The sequence below is a fragment of the Xenia sp. Carnegie-2017 genome, unplaced genomic scaffold (genome assembly GCF_021976095.1).
Source record: "Xenia sp. Carnegie-2017 unplaced genomic scaffold, XeniaSp_v1 HiC_scaffold_13, whole genome shotgun sequence".
Lineage (NCBI taxonomy): Eukaryota > Metazoa > Cnidaria > Anthozoa > Malacalcyonacea > Xeniidae > Xenia > Xenia sp. Carnegie-2017.
The window spans coordinates 6517100-6534900 of NW_025813436.1; the positions used below are offsets into that span (position 1 = coordinate 6517100).

The window sequence follows — 17801 nt, forward strand, 5'->3', positions numbered from 1 at the left end:
GTGGGTCAATCGAGGAATCAAGAAATTGTACTAGCTACAGAAATAGCCGTGATTGTGAGGTAGTTTTGTTTAAGAATGAAAACTGAAATCTTCATTCTATGTATTTCACTTAAACTGTAGTCTTTATATACTTAACTTTAATTTCTGTATTCAGGTTGGCGAATGGTCATCGTGGAGTAAATGTGACCAACTGTGTGCCATTGGGAATAAAGTTAGAAATAGAAGGATCACATCGAACTTCCAATGTCAAGGAAGATCTTGTCCTCATCTCAAGGTATATCTGTGTATACGCGAAGTTTCTTTTTTCTCAATTCATTTCAGTCATACTGTTTTTGATTCTAGGAATCCATGCAATGTGGTTTACCTAACAACGGTTGCCAACACAAATGCAACAATGGTGTTTGTTCTTGTAGTGCCGGATATAATTTGATCGGCACCAAGAATTGTACTGCAAAGGATTGTGGGAAACTTGAATTGTCTTATTGTCCTTCAGGTATTTCGTAGTGACGTGTGTGATTTTTTAGATATGTAATATGTCTAAACTACTTAATAAAGTAGATAGTAGATATTAGTATTTTTATCTTACAATGCCAACTGAATTACGTCTTACTAGTTGATGAATACTATATTTGTATGTTTACATATATACGTTACATGTGGTTGATTTTGTCATTATTGTGAAGGTACGAATCATGGAACAACATGTGAACACCCTGTTGTTTCGTGTCCTAACAACCAGACTATCTTCTCGACTTTTTGCTCAATACTCTGCCCAAGCTATTACGCTCAAAAAGGAGCCAACAGTATTACATGTACAGCGGCTGGTACATGGTCAACAACTGTTGGGACTTACTGTCGAAGGATCAACGACCCTCCTTCTCAGGTTATTCGTACTTTCGTTTCATGTGCCCTGCTAAATATCTTTGTTAAACTATGCATGTTTGTTTTTCAGATTATTTTGTCTGGGTCTCACAGTGTTCCTGAGAATATTAAACGTACTCTTGTTGGAAGACTTTCGTCAGTAGATACAAACCCCCGGGATTTACACAACTATAGCTTGATATCCGGAGGTGAAGGAAAGTTTGTCCTTTTCGATGATGAATTGTACACGGATTTTGTTTTCGACTACGAGACAATGACTACAAGGTACTGACGTAGTTAACTCATTGATCTGTCTTTATGAAACTTGACGCAGGAAATGTCTTTTTGTGTTTCCATAGATATGACCTAAGAATCCGTAGTACAGACAACGGGAATCCTCCAATGTCGATGGAAAAAATAATCCCAGTAGTTATTGACGATGTCAACGAAAGGCCGACGTCTGTTCAAGTACGTTGTTAAATATCGAAAGTTCTCTTTAAATATTAAAATTTTTTAAACTTTATGGATGTGAGATCTTTTCACCAGTTTATGCTTCTTCATTTCTAATTCCAGTTATCAAACCACTATATCTCTGAGAACTCCGACGTCGACACAATCGTGGGGATATTGTCTACCATTGACCCGGATAATAGCCAGACTCATTCTTATACTTTGATCAATTCTGCATCTGGAAGATTTAAAGTTAAAGGCAATATTCTTAAGGTGGAACAAACTAAAATCAAATAGTATATTTTGTTGAAAATAGTTTAATAGATATGATAGCTTTCATACTTGTTTCATTCTAGGTTGCATTTAGTAACAGACATTGTTTCAAATTTGGTGGCTATTTCTGTTCATTGAATTTCGAAGTATCTCGCAGTCATCAAGTTACACTCCGAAGTACAGACAATGGAAATCCCTCTTTATCTCACGATGTTAATCTCACAATCAATCTGACTGATGTAAACGACCAACCGCGAGGTCTAGTTCTAAGTAATAACAAAGTTTCGGAAAATGCAACTGTGAGTGAAGTTATTGGAAAGTTCTCAGCTGAAGATGAGGATAGTGCACAGACTTTGTCTTATTTTCTCAATGATGATGACAAAGGAAGATTTACTGTCGATCAACGAGGATATCTATCATTGGCATTGTCAGCTAATTTTGAACAGGACACATTACGTAATATAACGGCTGTCGCAAAGGATAATGGAGTCCCAGTAAAAATGGTTAGATTCTATGTTGGAGAAATTGTCATGTTAAAAATCAAAGCCCAACTTCTAGAAAGTAAAAGTACATTTTATTATTATGTTTTATCTTTATAATAAAGATTCGTTTACTTGCTATAAGCTGAGCTTTGATATTTATAATAAGATAACTTTTCCCGCATGGAAAATACTTTGTCACCGTCATAATTTGTATGATAATAATACGATTTGTTTTTTAAATATATTAATTTTTTTTCTATTTTAGATAGTGAAATCATTCACAATTCAAATATTGAAGGTAAACGATCCTGTAGTGAATTTGAAATTCATCGACATGAACAATCAGCACTCACAGAGTATTTCAGTGAAAGAAAATGCCAGTATATCCAGCGTCATAGGACATTTTGAAGTATCAGACAACGAAACGTCACAGGAACTGTCCATTCATTTAGATGTAAATCCATTTCAAGCGTTTTCACTGTCATCATCAAATTGTACTGATAGAAATCGTACGAAATGTGAAACTAAACTTGTCCTACAAAAGAAACTAGATCGCGAAATAACACAAGGTTTCCAAATTTATGTCCGCGTGAAGGATAATCAAAATAGATCCATCATCACCACGTTCAACGTATCGATAGAGGACTGTAATGATCGACCCTATGACATTACTATTGCTGGAGGAATGGAGACGAATATCGTTGAAAATATTCAAGGAGCGTTGGCTGGAGAATTGTTGAGTAGTGACCAGGACCTTTCTCAGACACACAGTTATCGTCTGCTCAACAACAGCGATGTGTTTGAAATACGAGACGATTTCTTGTTTCTTCACAATGACACGTTTCTGGACTTCGAGAATAAAAGCCAATACATTATTAAAATCCAATCTACAGATAATGGTCAACCGCCTCTGACGTCATTACCTCAATCCCTGATTGTTCACGTGATCAACAGAAACGAAGCTCCAAGTAGGATTGATCTTACTTACAATAAGATAACTGAAAATAGTAATTCAGGGACAGAAATTGGATTATTTATCATAACAGACCCTGACAATTACAATTTGTCTCGTCAATTACATGTTTGTCGGCTCATTGATTCTGCTATGGGAAAGGTTGAAATATTGTATAAAAATGGCAAAAATATTCTTATTCAAGCTGCTCAACTTTTGGATTATGAACAGACACCATCTATGACAATCACCGTACGTTGTCGAGACCCCTATGGTTTATATAAACAAAGCGATTTTGTTATTCATGTAACGGATGTAAATGAACGTCCCGTCTTCGTAAAACTTTCAAATACTCATATACGTGAAAATAGTGGGCCAGCGGTTGTTGGTATATTGACTGCACAAGACCCGGATAACCTTAACAACGCATCAAGACAGATCATACATTATTCCTTGATATCCAATATCCCTAGTCCTTTCGTTTTGATTGGTCGTGAACTGAGTATTAACGCTAGTTTAAATTACGAGAGCGTCAGGTCATGGAATATTCAGATACGCGCTCAAGATAACGGTGTACCCTCGCTCTATCTTGATGAATATATTGTTATATCAGTACTGGATGTTAATGACAAACCATATGCTATACAGGTACGATGTTTTATTATAAATAAGGCATTTTTACTTTGAAGATTTGTAATTGTGTTCAATAAAACGAAAAATGTTGAGATTTAGTCCATTTAGTTCCTTTAGACCTTCATCTTTTGCAATATGTATAACACTTATTTTATTTTTTTATCGTTCTCTTATAATGGTTTCTTTTTCTTTTCTTTCAGCTATCCAACAATGAAATAATGGAGAACAGTGATGTTGATACAGTTGTTGGTAACCTCGTTGCAATTGACGAAGACGTTGGACAAAGTCATATTTATAAACTTCTCGATACTGCTGGTGGACGATTCAAGATTGTCAACAATCAAGTTAAGGTAGTAACATACTTGGTTGTTGCATTTTTGCACATTCTCTTTTGTGTTGCACTATTTTAAACATAGCCGTAATCTTAACTTTTGGTTTTGAATGTAATTCGTTTGTTTTCTGTGCTTTTATACTGTTACTTTTATGTTGTTTTTTTTGTGCTTTTATGCTGTTGCTTTTATGTTTTTCTTTTCTGTGTTTTTTTCCTTCATTGTCCACTTTCTTGTGTTTGTGAATTGAGTTTCATTTGTTATTGGTACAGATCTGCCACAATGTGCTATAAAACAGTGAAGCCAATTTGTTTTTTTTTTGTTGTTGTAGACATCACTGTCAAATACGTTATGTCTTCAATACGGTTCTTCTTTGTGTCATCTTAACTATGAACTCCAGCAGTCTTACAACATCAGCATTAGAGTAACGGATAAAGGCATTCCTCTTGCGAGTCATGATCAATTATTTACTATTTATCTGAATGATGATAACGATAGACCTCGTGACCTCAACTTGAACAATCGGGAAGTTTCAGCAAACGCCACTGTCGGCACGCTGATTGGTTTTAAGTGCGCGCGATGAAGATAGCGGTCAGAGTTTAATTTATTCGTTGGTCGATGATGACGGAGGGAGATTTGCGTTAAATGGAGAAAAGTTGGTTACTGCTAAGTTCTTGAATAATGAAACAGATCAGAATCGCGTTATTTCTGTTGCAGTCACTGATAATGGTTATAATGCTTTAAAGGTAAGGCATTTAATTTTTATAGAAATGTTTTTAGTATTAGAACATACAAACTTCAAATCTGTATTTTATGTTCCACAAAAAGTGCTCATGTAAGTTTTCTATTTCGTTGACACTTCATTTCTTTTTTTTTCGTTTTAGACTATCCGTAATTTCACCATTAGAGTTTTAAAAGTCGACGAAGTTCCAATTGCTTTCAATTTTACTGACTCCATTGTCTCTTCACTGTTTGAGAATGTGTCGGTCCCAAGTGAAGTTGGAACTGTGTTTGTCTCTGACAGTAATGGCAAACAAGATTTCGTGTTTACATTAGATGATAATTCAAATGGGGAATTTCGACTAAATGGTTCAAGTAAGAAATGTGACAATTTCTCGTCACTAGCAAATGGAACAAAATGCTCAATCAAGTTGTTTCTCGTTAAGTCTCTAAATTACGAGAGAAATAAACGACGATCTGTATCGATTCGTGTAACAGACATACGTGGATCATCACTTGTTAGAACTTTCACTATAGAAGTCATTGATTGTAACGATGCGCCCACGAGCATTAGTTTGAATGGTGGTGTGTCAGCGTTAATTATGGAAAATTCCGCCGGAGCACTTGTTGGAGTACTGAGAACAACTGACGAAGATACATCACAATTGTGGAGTTACCATTTGCTTGAAGATTACAACCTGTTTAATGTCAGGGTTATCGGTGATGAATATAATATTTTTCTGAATGAAAATTCCTCGCTTAACTACGAAAATAAATCTGAATTCAACTTGACTGTGATATCAAGAGACAATGGACAACCATCTTTGTTGTCTCTCGAAACTTTACAATCTTCGTTGTGGACATTAACGAGGCGCCTACTCAGATACATTTATCAAAGCATGTCATCAATGAGACGATAGTTTTAGGAAGTGAAGCATCAGCATTAACAGTCGATGATCCCGACAACGTGAACAATGACGGACAAAGTCACTCTTGTCGTGTTGTTGTTGGTCAAGATAAGTTCAGGATTCGTGCTGGCCTATTGTTGAGCAACGTGAGGTTTAATTATGAAAGAATACCTTACGTGAACATCTCTGTGCAATGTGTTGATTCTGGAAGACCAAGATTGTACATTACACAACATTTTACTATCTTTATAAATGATGTTAACGAAGAACCAACTGACATTATTTTATCAAGTCTTGTTGTACGTGAAAACGAGAGTTATGTTTTTGGTGAGTGTTTCTTTATAGAACAAAATGCAGTGATATGAAATATGTCATTGTTAAATGTTTGTATCCTCTTCAGTTAGCTTATCAATTAATAAGGTCTATTTTCTTGTATCTTTTCCAGCAAACATCTCAACGGTTGATCCAGACAATGAACTGAATAATAGTCGACAAAGTTTCACTTACCGATTAGTCTCCACTTTGAAAGATCTTCCATTTCATATTGAAGATGGTAAAATAAGGACGAGGCAAGCCTTGAACTACGAGAAATCATCTACATGGAACATCACAGTTGAATCTCGAGACAGTGGAGTTCCACCTCTTAAAATTCAACGAAGTTTCATCATTAATGTTCAGGGTAAGTTGGCGAAACTTTCGTAAATTATTAATGTATATAATGAAAAAAAGTTAAGTATTTCGTCCGTCGTGAAATTTACATGATTGTCTTTGTTTTTTGTTCATTAAGACGTGAATGAAGCTCCAAGAATAATCACTCTTTCTCCAAGCAATGTGAATGAAAATCCAGAAGAATGGCGACTAATTGGAAAACTCTCCGCTGCTGATGAAGATGAGAATCAGACACACACGTTCACACTAGTGGACAGTGATTCGGGAAGATTTCATCTTGTCTTCAACTCTTCTGAAATAAGAGTCGCCATCTCAAACACAAACTGTCTTCTATTTGGTGGAAAATACTGTTTACTGAATTATGAAGCTCAAAGTACTCGAGTGATTTCCGTACGTGCTATAGATGATGGGATACCTCCGTTGGAACTTACTATGAATATTAACATTACACTTGATGACGTTAACGATCGTCCACGTGACATGACGTTGTCAAAGAGCTGGATCATGGAGAATGCACCCTTGAACGAGACAGTTGGTTATTTTAATGTGAATGATGAAGATACCCGAGATATTCTTCGTTTTAGTTTAATCAATTCCACTTATGGTTATTTTAAAGTTGATGCAAATGGACGTCTGTCTGTCAATAAGAGCACCAATCATGAAGTGCACGAAATTGAACATGTAATGGTGCAAGTGGTGGACTCGGGAAATTTGTCGGTAAGTGTGTGTAAAATAATAGAAATAAGGCTTGCTATTTAAACTACTTTTTGACTCATTGTAAAAGTTACTGTCAATTTTAGATACAGCAAGAATTTACGATTATCATCAGGGATTCACAGGAGACGCCATTCAACATTACTTTGACCTCAACTCATGGACAGAAATCGTATCCCATGAATCATGCAAGAATAAATGAAAACTCACAATATGGAGCAATCGTGGGAACTCTAGTTTCATATGATCAAGATGTTGATCAATTTTTGTCATTTTCACTGGTTGACAGCGCAGGTAAAACATTTATCGTTGTGCATGCTACTTTTCCTTAGAAAGATCACTGTCTGTTGCAACAATGACTAAGACTTATTTTTATCTTTTAAGGTGGTCGATTTTCTATCAATAACTTGACAAGTTGTCACAATTTAACTTCTGTTGCTAATGTCAATACAATCTGTTCCACTTATTTACTTGCCGTGGGTAATCTAAACTACGAATCATCAAAATCTCACAACGTTTTTGTTGAAGTGTCCGATGGTATTCACACTCTTGTAGCTAACTTTACTATAATAGTTGATGATGAAAATGACCCTCCGGAGAAAGTAACCATACAGGGATTAGCCTGGGGTCGAGTAAAAGAAAATAGAAACACAGAGCTTATCGGGGAACTAATCACAAGTGACGAAGACATAACCCAATCACATGTGTACACTCTCAAAGGAAGTGAAAAGTTTATTCTTCGAGGAAATAAACTGTTTACGTCAGCAGAGGCAAATATTGACTTTGAAAAACTTCAGACGGTTGATATAGTTGTAATTTCAAGGGATAATGGCATACCTTCAAAACATGTTAAACAAAATATAACTATCATTGTAAGTAAAATATTTTTTTTCTTTCTATTTTGTGAAGTGCGATATTTTCTTCTTTAAAAGTATTTTCACCTCTCATAATTTCTTTATTTTCAGATCGACGATGTGAATGAAACTCCAAGCAATATAAGCCTGAGTGCTTCAACTGTGAAAGAGAACAGTGAGCAGGGGACATTTGTTGCTAACATATCCGTTGACGATCCCGATAATCATGGTCCTAAAGGGATCTGGCAAACTCACAACTGTTTTCTAATTGACTCCGCCCAAGATCGTTTTAGAATTTTGAATAATATGAACACTCTCGTTGTTTCATCAGGTGATTTAAATTACGAAACATCTACTCTTCACACCATTATCGTCGAATGTCGTGACTCTGCTCGAAAACCATTGCGCATCCAGAAGTCGTTTGATATTGAAGTCGTTGACGTGAATGAAAGACCACAGAAGATAATACTTTCTAATGCTAGAGTACCGGAAAATGCAGGCTCCTTGCTTGTAGGGGTGTTAAGTACATTAGACCAAGATAGAAACCAATCGTTCAGCTATATCTTGCTTTCTGTTGGTGCACAAGATAGCTTTTATGTAAACGGTACCCAGCTTTGGACTAAAGTTAACTTAGACTACGAGAAAAGACGTACATGGAATATAAGAATGGAAACTGTTGATCAAGGAGGTAAATATATTAAAACCTCGTCAAAAAATAGAAATTCGTACGATCAATAATCGTAGAAATGTACAATAGTGCTCACGTTCTTTCATTCCAAGGTCTGAATTTCTCGCAAGCTGTAACGATATTTGTGGAGGATGTGAATGACCCACCTAGAAATATTTCATCCAGACAACCGCTGTTTGTAAATGAGAACAGTAACGTGGGCTCTGTTATCACAGTGTTTTATGCTGATGACGAGGACGCTGGTCAAACTCATCGCTTCTTCATTACAAATGTCACAGCCTTTCGACATGATATGACAAGGTAAAGAATCTACCGTTGCACAAAATAAAATAATTCAGTTTTATACCTGTTGACTTTCACCTTCAGGATCTATAGTTATCAGAATGCGTTGCTTTTAAATCCAACTTCTGGGAAACTGACTGTGGACTCTCATATAAACTACGAGTCGATGACAAAGATTTACTTGGGAATAGAGACTCGAGATAATGGATATCCTTCTTTGTCATTTAAAAAGGATTTTGTCGTGAATGTTGTCGATATCAACGAACCACCGAGTGATTTGAAACTGTCGAATAATCAGGTATCTTGATTGCAATGAATGTTGCTTTATAGTAATCTATCATACCAGCTGCATTGTGTGTGTTTTTGCAGATATCTGAGAATAGTGATGAAGGATCTTTGGTGGGAATTCTTAACGTAACGGATCCGGATAACATTATCGAAGAGAAACAATTCTATTCTTGTCAAGTTCTGAATGATGTTCCTTTCAATGTCACTCAAATGCATCTCATCGTAGCTAGAGATGTTTTGGATTATGAAAATATTGCAGATTATACTGTCAAGGTATACATGTAAATCATTCATTGTTGTTGTCATTACTATCACTTATTGTACCTTCTTGTTGTCATTACTATCACTTATTGTACCTTCTTGTTGTCATTACTATCACTTATTGTACCTCTTTATTTATAGATCAATTGCAGTGAACTGACGAACCCAAGCTTTTCTATTTCTAAATCGTTTTCTGTTCAAATAACTGATGTAAACGAAGCGCCTTTCAATCTCGTTTTAAATGGCTCTTCTGTTATGGAAAATCTACCTCCAAATACAAGAATTGGAAGTTTGTCTGCTCTTGATCCAGATCAGAACAATGTAAGCGAGTAATTTTCATTATGATCAAATTAGGACAACTAAGAACAATTACTTTGTCTAGAGAACGTTTTAGTGTAAAAGTGTTGCACCTAAATATAATAGCGTGACTAACTTTCTTCTTTTACATACATTGACTAGATCTTTGCTTACTTAATGTAATAGTGTGCTGTCGTAAAGTATAATATTCCTAAATTTTTACGATTTTGCAGGTGATGTTTACATTTGCTGAAGGAACATCTGATTCTTTAAAGTTTTCAATCAAGGAAAGCACATTAATGACGAGGGCGGTTTTTGATTACGAGCAACAAGATAGCTACGTCATAAATGTAGTTGCGAAGGATGACGGGATACCAAGTGTTAACGAAACCAAAGAATTTGTCATCAAGGCAGGAAATTTTGCGAAAGACTGTTTTATTTGGGGGTTTTTTACAGCATGAGGATAAAAATAACGTTTTTTTAATTGCAGATTATTGACTCAAATGATGAGCCAAGCCACATCATATTGAATTCGTCTGGTATTAGAGAGGATGCTATAGTTGGAACAATTGTCGGAAGGTTGAAGACTCATGATCAAGACGTAAATCAAACGCACTTTTACTCTCTTCTTAATCTGAACTGTAAGACGAAATTAGGATTTTATTTTTATTTTTCTCATTTCATCTCTCTTACTAAAACTATGTTTTTCTTCTTGTTGTTTTCTGAATTCTAGCCACCTTTTTTATTGTTGGTAACGAAATATTAGTGAAAGAAACGAATCGTCTGGATTACGAAAGTGCTGCAGAAATGAGAGTACTTGTAGAAACTACTGACAATGGAATTCCATCATTGTCGCATCAGGTAAAACAAAACGTGACTAAAACGTAGAACAACTTTTCAAATTCCTCAAACTTTGCTATATTTCTTAACATCAATATATTCCTTATGCAGAATGACGTCATCATAAATGTGATTGATGTAAATGAAAGACCGTATGCCATAAGAAATACTGGATCGTTATCAGTCAAAGAGAACAGTCAAAACGATACTTCAGTTGTTTTTGAAGTTTTCGATCAAGATTATAATCAATCTCATCGTTGTTATATTTATAATTCTAACATTTTTGAGATAAACAACTGGGCTGGCGAGTTTATACTTCGCGTTAAATATGGAGCTGTAGTTGACTTTGAAAAAAACCCAATTACTGCAAGTATGGCCATCGCTTTCAGTCTTTATGTTTCCACTTATATGATTCAAATCCTTTAACTAGTTCTATTTTCCTTCAGTTAATGTGACTTGCACGGATAATGGCAGTCCACCTCTTAGCAGCTCAGCGTCGTTCAATATCAACATTGAAGATGTAAACGAACCTCCTGTCGATATATCATTAAATGGGTCTTATGAAGTCGATGAAATCGCATACGTGAATTATTCTTTGGGGAATTTGATTTGCAAAGATTTCGATCGAAATCAGACATGTTCATTTCTTGTTGTTGGCCAATACAGTAACACGTTCCGTGTAAGTACAGGGTTCATTTCAGATTACATTAATTGAAATTCCTGGAACGAGTTTGTCCTATATAGAGTTTCTTCGCCAAAATGAAACTTTGTAATTATGTTTTAAGTTTCGAGAATAGGGTGTAATGTGAATAATAAAATAGTCTTAAATTATTGATCTTATCGGGGTTTGAATTTGTAACCATTCTCGCAGAAATCCCTCGAAAGAAGTAAAATATTTTATATACATTTTAGGTCATCCATGGTACAAATCTTTTAACAGTGATCTCTAATGTGGAACTGGACTACGAGAAATTGCCTCATCCTTATATAATGGTGACGATTCAGGCAAATGATGACGGTGTTCCTGTACAGTCAATGTTGAAGCAACTTAAAATTACTGTCAACGAGATTAATGAAGGAGCTAACAAGATTTATCTAAAAGCAGGCGATGTTACGTTGAGAGAAACGACAGAAATTAACACTAATATCAGTGAAGTTTTATGCAATAACCCGGAGAGATGGCAGACTTTAGAATACACGATACTCTCGGATGCTGCCACGTTTTTTATAATCGTTAAAGTCCCTTATAACGTGACGTATGAACCGCCTATATTAAACGCAATAGGAAAAAAACAAGCAAGATTTGAATTGTTTAGATCATATTTGTTCCTGAAAAAACACTTGATGAACTTCGATGCTCGTTCAAGTTATGATCTTCTTGTTGAAGTGAAAGATAACGGTCACCCCGTGAAATCGTTCAATGATAGTATCTACATTAACGTATCGAGAGTTGATCCATGTGCTCCAACGAACAGATGCAGAGAGAATGCAGTCTGTCACAGACAAGATGGCTTTAATTACAACTGTCGTTGTATGGATGGTTATACTGGTGATGGTTATAACTGCACTGACATTGATGACTGTCAACCATCCTTTGACTATTGTGATGAAGTTCAAGAATATCCGTGTCTTCCATGTAAACACAATGGAAAATGTCATGATCAATTGAAGACCTTCAACTGCACCTGTCTTCCTGGATACAATGGCGCTCAATGCAATCATAATATTGATGAATGTGATCCCAGAAATAAATTCCCTTATAGTTGTCATAAAGATCATGGCTTATGCATTGATCATATTAATAACATCACGTGTAACTGTCACCGTGGTTACGATGGCTGGCTCTGTCAAACTGATATTGATGATTGTATTGGGGAACCTTGTGGCCAACATCCTTGCACTGATCATATAGGTACGGCTTTAACTCTCTCGAGAACAAACAAGGAATATGTTAAGCAGTAAATATGTATATTTTTATTCTTGTTTTTAATATCTTCTTTCCTTTCTCTACAGGATTCTACGAGTGTCGTTGCGAGAAGGGCTACATGGGTTCTAGATGTGAACGTCAAGTTGGAAAACACGAATGTCTTAAAGATCAGACATACATACCATATCGTACCGATCACAGTGAAGACGAAGATTCTAAAGACTCCGACAAGAAAAGAAATGAAAACGTTTGCTTTTCTGGTCAAAATATCACCATGTTACACCTGAATAAAACGTTGCTCGAAATGTACGGTGTTTCTTTTGAAAACTACGAAGCATTTTCTTCTGCAATTAAGATCGAAGTGGAAGATTGGATCAAAAAACGGCTTCTTGTTTACTTCTCTTATACAAACCATTATACTAAAGATGGATACTTCAATGTCAGCGATGTGAGTGTATTGAATCCTATTGTAAATTCAGAAAATATTTCACTACCTATTATTGCTAGAGTTGGTGTGAAAGCTCTCTCACAAACCGCTATTTTGTGCTCTCTTCATCAATTACTCAACTGCACGCAAAGAGCTGGATACACGTCCTATACCTCCAAAGACTTTAGCTATATGGACTTCATGTGTGTCAGCGATGAAGATGTGAAGAAGTTACATTGTCAGACACGCGAGGAAACTCTGGGTGGACTTACAGGAAAGGGCTCTAAGAAAGGGGGCTTACAACGGTGGTCTATTTATTTGCTTGCAACGGTTGGGGCTATTTTGTTTCTCTTTGTTCTCTGGTTCGCCCATTACGCTCTTAGTTCACATAAACAGAACCTTCAAAAAGCACTGCGTAATCGACAACAGTTTGATCACGTGAGACTACCTGACGAGGAAGAAGAACATTATCGTGACGTCATGTTTCGTCATCATATTTCGACCATTGGCGGAGAATCAAATCCAATTTATGGCTTGGACGAAGATGAATCTGTTATGGTTCCAAATCCACTGTATGGTGTATCACGTGGTATTGAAACACCAATAACAAAACGCGGCCCGTCGTTTGCAAATCCACTCTTCGCTACCAGGGAACAAGAAGATAGTCTGAGCTCCAAATCTGCTGGGCAGCCTGAACCAAGTCATGATAATTGATTCGTAGAAAATGAAAAAAATCAGTCTCGTGTGTATTTTGTCTTAACTTAAAAAGTCATTTGATTTTCAATACGCTTTTTTAATCGTGAATTATTCGTAATGGGATTTTAAAGGAGCCAGTCTCTGGAATCATCGATTCTTATTTGTTATTTTAACGTACTTTATTTATTCATAAAACGTCGATTAAACATTTTCTGTTTTCAATCAAAGGTTAAAAATGTACTATGTCTGACGTTTGCGTCAAAAAGCTTAGAAAGAGGTAAAATTGAGAAGAGATTTTCATTTGATAAACACTCAACTCTACTAGCACGACTAAGTTTGCTGTGTTCGAAACATGTCTAACACCGTTGTACACTCTCCTTGGATATAAAACTTTTTCCATTTACTTGAATTATTTGTATAAATGATTTCTAAAATAAAAAATGCCATCAATACAATTTTCTCAATTTTTTTCCCAAAAAAAGACATTTCTGATATGTAGTGGCTGTTTTTATTTCAATCAACAAAGTGTTCTAGAAGATTTTGAATAGCAGATTTCTCACCGATTAACTTTGATTTAAAATAACTTTATACTTAGGCATACTTTGCAGAGAAGACGTCTATCTGCTGCAAGAAAATCATTGGACTCCTCAATTTCATCCTAAAACGATTCCTCGAAGATTTTGGGAAGAATTCCGAATCTCTTACTGAGTTGTATTCAAAATTTGACACATGCGAAACCTCTTACAAAGTCGGCTGGTCATGCGGGAGGGTAAAATACTTGAAAATGAACTTACTGTTGACTAGATTGACATACTTCTAAAATCTACAAAGATGATAAACTTTAAGTCATTATGTCGGCGGAAATGAAACGAAATTCAGAAATTGGATGAGCTCAGAAAGAGGAGAACAGAATTTGGACATTTCATCAGCATAAGGATTTGTTTCAGCAAATTGTCGAGTTTTTAGTGTGATATTAGACATGATATTCATATAATATGGATCTTTGCATACAATTGATTTTCCAAAATTCCATTTATAACTCTCATCTTTGGTAAGATCTTAATCATTGCCATTTTCTAATCGATGCAATTTCTTTTCCTTTTTAGAGTTTGCTTTGTGTGATGCCAAGGAAAGGTAAATTCTGGCAAAGTGATGAATCAGTGACAAGCCGTTCAAATCTGGCTACATCTTCTATTAACCAACGCTCAAAGTTATAATTCACATGGGACAACGTATTGAGAAGCGTCCTTTCAAATGTTGCAAGTCTTTCAAACGATCAACCCAGTTGAGCAGATACGTTGAAGTCACGTGTGTTGTATTAAATGTTACATCATGCATAGTCATAAATACTGAAGTTGATGTATTTCAGGTCTAGCAAAACTGGTTCTATTGGATGGGATAGTTTGCCAACAGTATTTTGACCTTTTCCATTCCTCTTTTTATAATCTTCTAGTAAATTTGAATTTTTCCACTCGAACGTAAGTACAACAATGTTTTCAGACCTTTTTCTTTATTTCGCTCGTTCACTTCTCTTTTTGCTCGCAACTGCTGCTATCGCAACATATGAGCGATATCAGTTCTTCATACTTCAGATTGAGGGTGAATGTTGCGGTAAATAAGGGATAATAGAGCTCCGAGATATGGCTGGTAAAGTTAGAGGTTTTGGATCATCTGAAACCGAAGTACATCGCGTTTCTTCTATATTAGATGAAAAAATTGGGGGTGTTATTTCTTGTATGATTGATGAGAAACTAGATGTTCTTGATGACGAAAGATGTTGGCAGTTAGTGAGATCGGTTTCTACTTTTGTATCTTCATAACCTTTCTTATCATAAAACATTGATGCTCGTTTTAAATGCATCAAATGCTTTCGTTCCGCTGTTTCTACAGAAGGTAATGGTCTCAAATCTTCCATTATTTTTGGTACTACATCGATCAAACCACACTTCAACAAGTATCATTTTGGACCCAAAGAATCACAAAAGCAACGTCGATACATCGGGTTCACTTCTCTTTTCAGAAAGCCTATCACAACAGATGAGCGAGCTCAGTTGAGATATTTCGATCTAGGCTGAATGCTTTCATTTGCAACAGCAAATTGTAATTTTCTTTTAAAATCATAGCGGTAGTCATTAGTATCCGCAAATGATGGTTTGTAATCTTGACGACTTGATATCGACGTAATCTCCTTATTACTGCATAAACGAACCTTGATATAGTCAAACGAATACTGCCCTGATATTATCTGCTTTTTCTCAGACATCTTAGTTCTTTTGTACGCTCTTTTTGCCATATATTGAGCACAATTGCAGACGGATTCAATAGCACCTTCAGACAAACACCACAATTTTCAATGATAGTCTACTCGGATTACAAATGTAATATGTATGCAGTTGATATTATTAGGTAATTAGTAGTGTCAACAATAACATGACTTAAATACGATTATGAATTTTTATTAATTACTACATGGTCTAGATCTCTATAGCTACTAATGTCACGCATAATGTAAACTGCGTCAATTCATTCACCTACATAGTTCAATAAATACAATACTAAAGTATATATATATAAGAAACTATTACTTATTGCCTTTAATACTTTCTCGAAATGTTGATCGTTTTGAATGATTTGCATGTATTCTTCTACTCAGTTTCTCTTCCTGTGCAAAAGCATATCCACCTCTTCTCAGAGACATTCTCGTACTAGATCTCGGTCTGATTCTCAGTAATTTTGCAGGTTCTTCTAACTGGCCACTCTTCCATAACAGACGAACGCGATCAGAAATAGTCGGCATAAGTTCCAGACTCATAGTGCGATAAACAAAGACAGGCAATATACCTACTGCAGGAGTTATTAATGCACAGAGCCAAAAGGAGCCTCCCCCGTAGGTAGCATATTGTACACCATGATATGAATTTTGTGGTGTCAGTTTGAGGACAAATGATGAATAATAGATAAGATAAAATAGAAGATGATACTTCCCCAAACGGAAATGTGATTGAGAATTGTCCAAGAATGTAAGTTTAATGCAAGCTGCAAGGAAAAGAGAAAGAATGACTTCACGTAGACTATGTTGACACTGCTTAGTCAAAATTCATGTAGCCCATCAACAAACCTGTAAGTTCATTGTAATAACAAGTGTTGCTGCAACTACTGTCCCGAAGAATTGAAGGCCCGACTCCACGTAACCGCTGCTGTTTATGTAATCATGATAAATGCCATAAGGAACGAAAAATAGGATAAGGGAAACAAGGACGCCGTGAAGAAGACTGAAAACAAATACTCTCCAATTGAATAGAATATTCTTTTGGCCAGGAACATATAATTTAGGGAATTTCAAAGAAATATTATCAGGAAGATCCTATAGGTAAAAGATCAAACACATGAACAAATGCTATTGCACTAAAAAATCAGTGAAGAAAGATTTTATTACTTGATCAAAAATGCCCATAACAACGACAGGCAATGAAGTGAAAAAGACATTATAAAAAGATATGAACCAAGCATCATACAACGTCTGAAAAGAAAAAAATATAGCTAAGTTCAAAAAAGGCGTAGATCATGAATGATTTATAATTTTAAACGTGTTGAGCATTTCAATACATTACCTGCGCAGAGAAACCAACAAAGAAAGCGAACCAAAGCTGACATAAAGTGAACGCAAAATTCTTGTAAAAAAAGTAGCTTAAAAATTTCGCCATTCTCAAGTAGGACCAACGACCATGAACCAACAACAAACGTTCCAGAAACGTACAAAAAATAGTTAAGAAAATACTTCGAGAAACCAGTCATGAAACATTTTATATATTCCGCATTTTCACTAAAAGGATATCGAAATTGCGCAAAAGAGTAGTCACTTGCCAAAACAGCTTGCATTCCTTCTTGTCCGCTTATACCAACACCTATATGAGCCGCTGTTAATGAAAATAAAACTGTTAAGCTGGCAAAAAATTCTCGCAAATTCTCTTCTCTGTCGCTTACATTTAATCATGCTAACATCGTTTGCACCATCACCTATTGCTAGAGTGACTGCTTTCACATGGCGCTTGACTAACTCCACAACCAGGGCCTAGAAAAATGAGAACGTTTCACGTTATCATTTATCTTGGATAACATACTAAAAGGTTTTCATACTACCTTTTGTAGTGGAGTGACTCGACAACATATCACAGCTTTACAATGTTTAGCTAACTCGAGAAATTCCATTTCCATGGAATTATCGAGAGCAAATACCTTAAAAAAACAAA

The 17801-nt window shown here is 35.7% G+C and overlaps 2 protein-coding genes across 2 annotated transcripts in view; one reads left to right on the top strand and one right to left on the bottom strand.

Moving 5' to 3' along the window:
• Position 1: 1 nt before the first annotated feature.
• Positions 2–13773, top strand: LOC124433318 (protocadherin Fat 4-like). The gene is made up of 30 exons (XM_046983079.1): positions 2–59; positions 155–274; positions 343–493; positions 684–883; positions 953–1146; positions 1221–1329; positions 1435–1584; positions 1668–2087; positions 2332–3666; positions 3852–4001; positions 4312–4543; positions 4671–4726; positions 4865–5413; positions 5506–5935; positions 6054–6287; positions 6396–6994; positions 7078–7285; positions 7376–7863; positions 7957–8533; positions 8626–8833; positions 8900–9113; positions 9185–9376; positions 9506–9685; positions 9895–10071; positions 10152–10302; positions 10395–10522; positions 10613–10871; positions 10948–11180; positions 11414–12413; positions 12515–13773. The coding sequence occupies exons 3-30, from the start codon at positions 349–351 to the stop codon at positions 13567–13569; spliced, it is 9873 nt and encodes a 3290-aa protein (XP_046839035.1). The 5' UTR covers positions 2–59; positions 155–274; positions 343–348; the 3' UTR covers positions 13570–13773.
• A 2218-nt stretch (positions 13774–15991) lies between these two features.
• LOC124452131 (probable phospholipid-transporting ATPase IM) overlaps positions 15992–17801 on the bottom strand; it is a 34389-nt gene continuing 32579 nt past the window's right edge. The window contains 8 exon segments of the mRNA XM_047002723.1: positions 15992–16428; positions 16431–16587; positions 16670–16915; positions 16988–17071; positions 17163–17304; positions 17387–17468; positions 17536–17623; positions 17692–17787. Coding sequence (XP_046858679.1) covers positions 16133–16428; positions 16431–16587; positions 16670–16915; positions 16988–17071; positions 17163–17304; positions 17387–17468; positions 17536–17623; positions 17692–17787 — 1191 coding nt within the window. The 3' untranslated portion in view covers positions 15992–16132.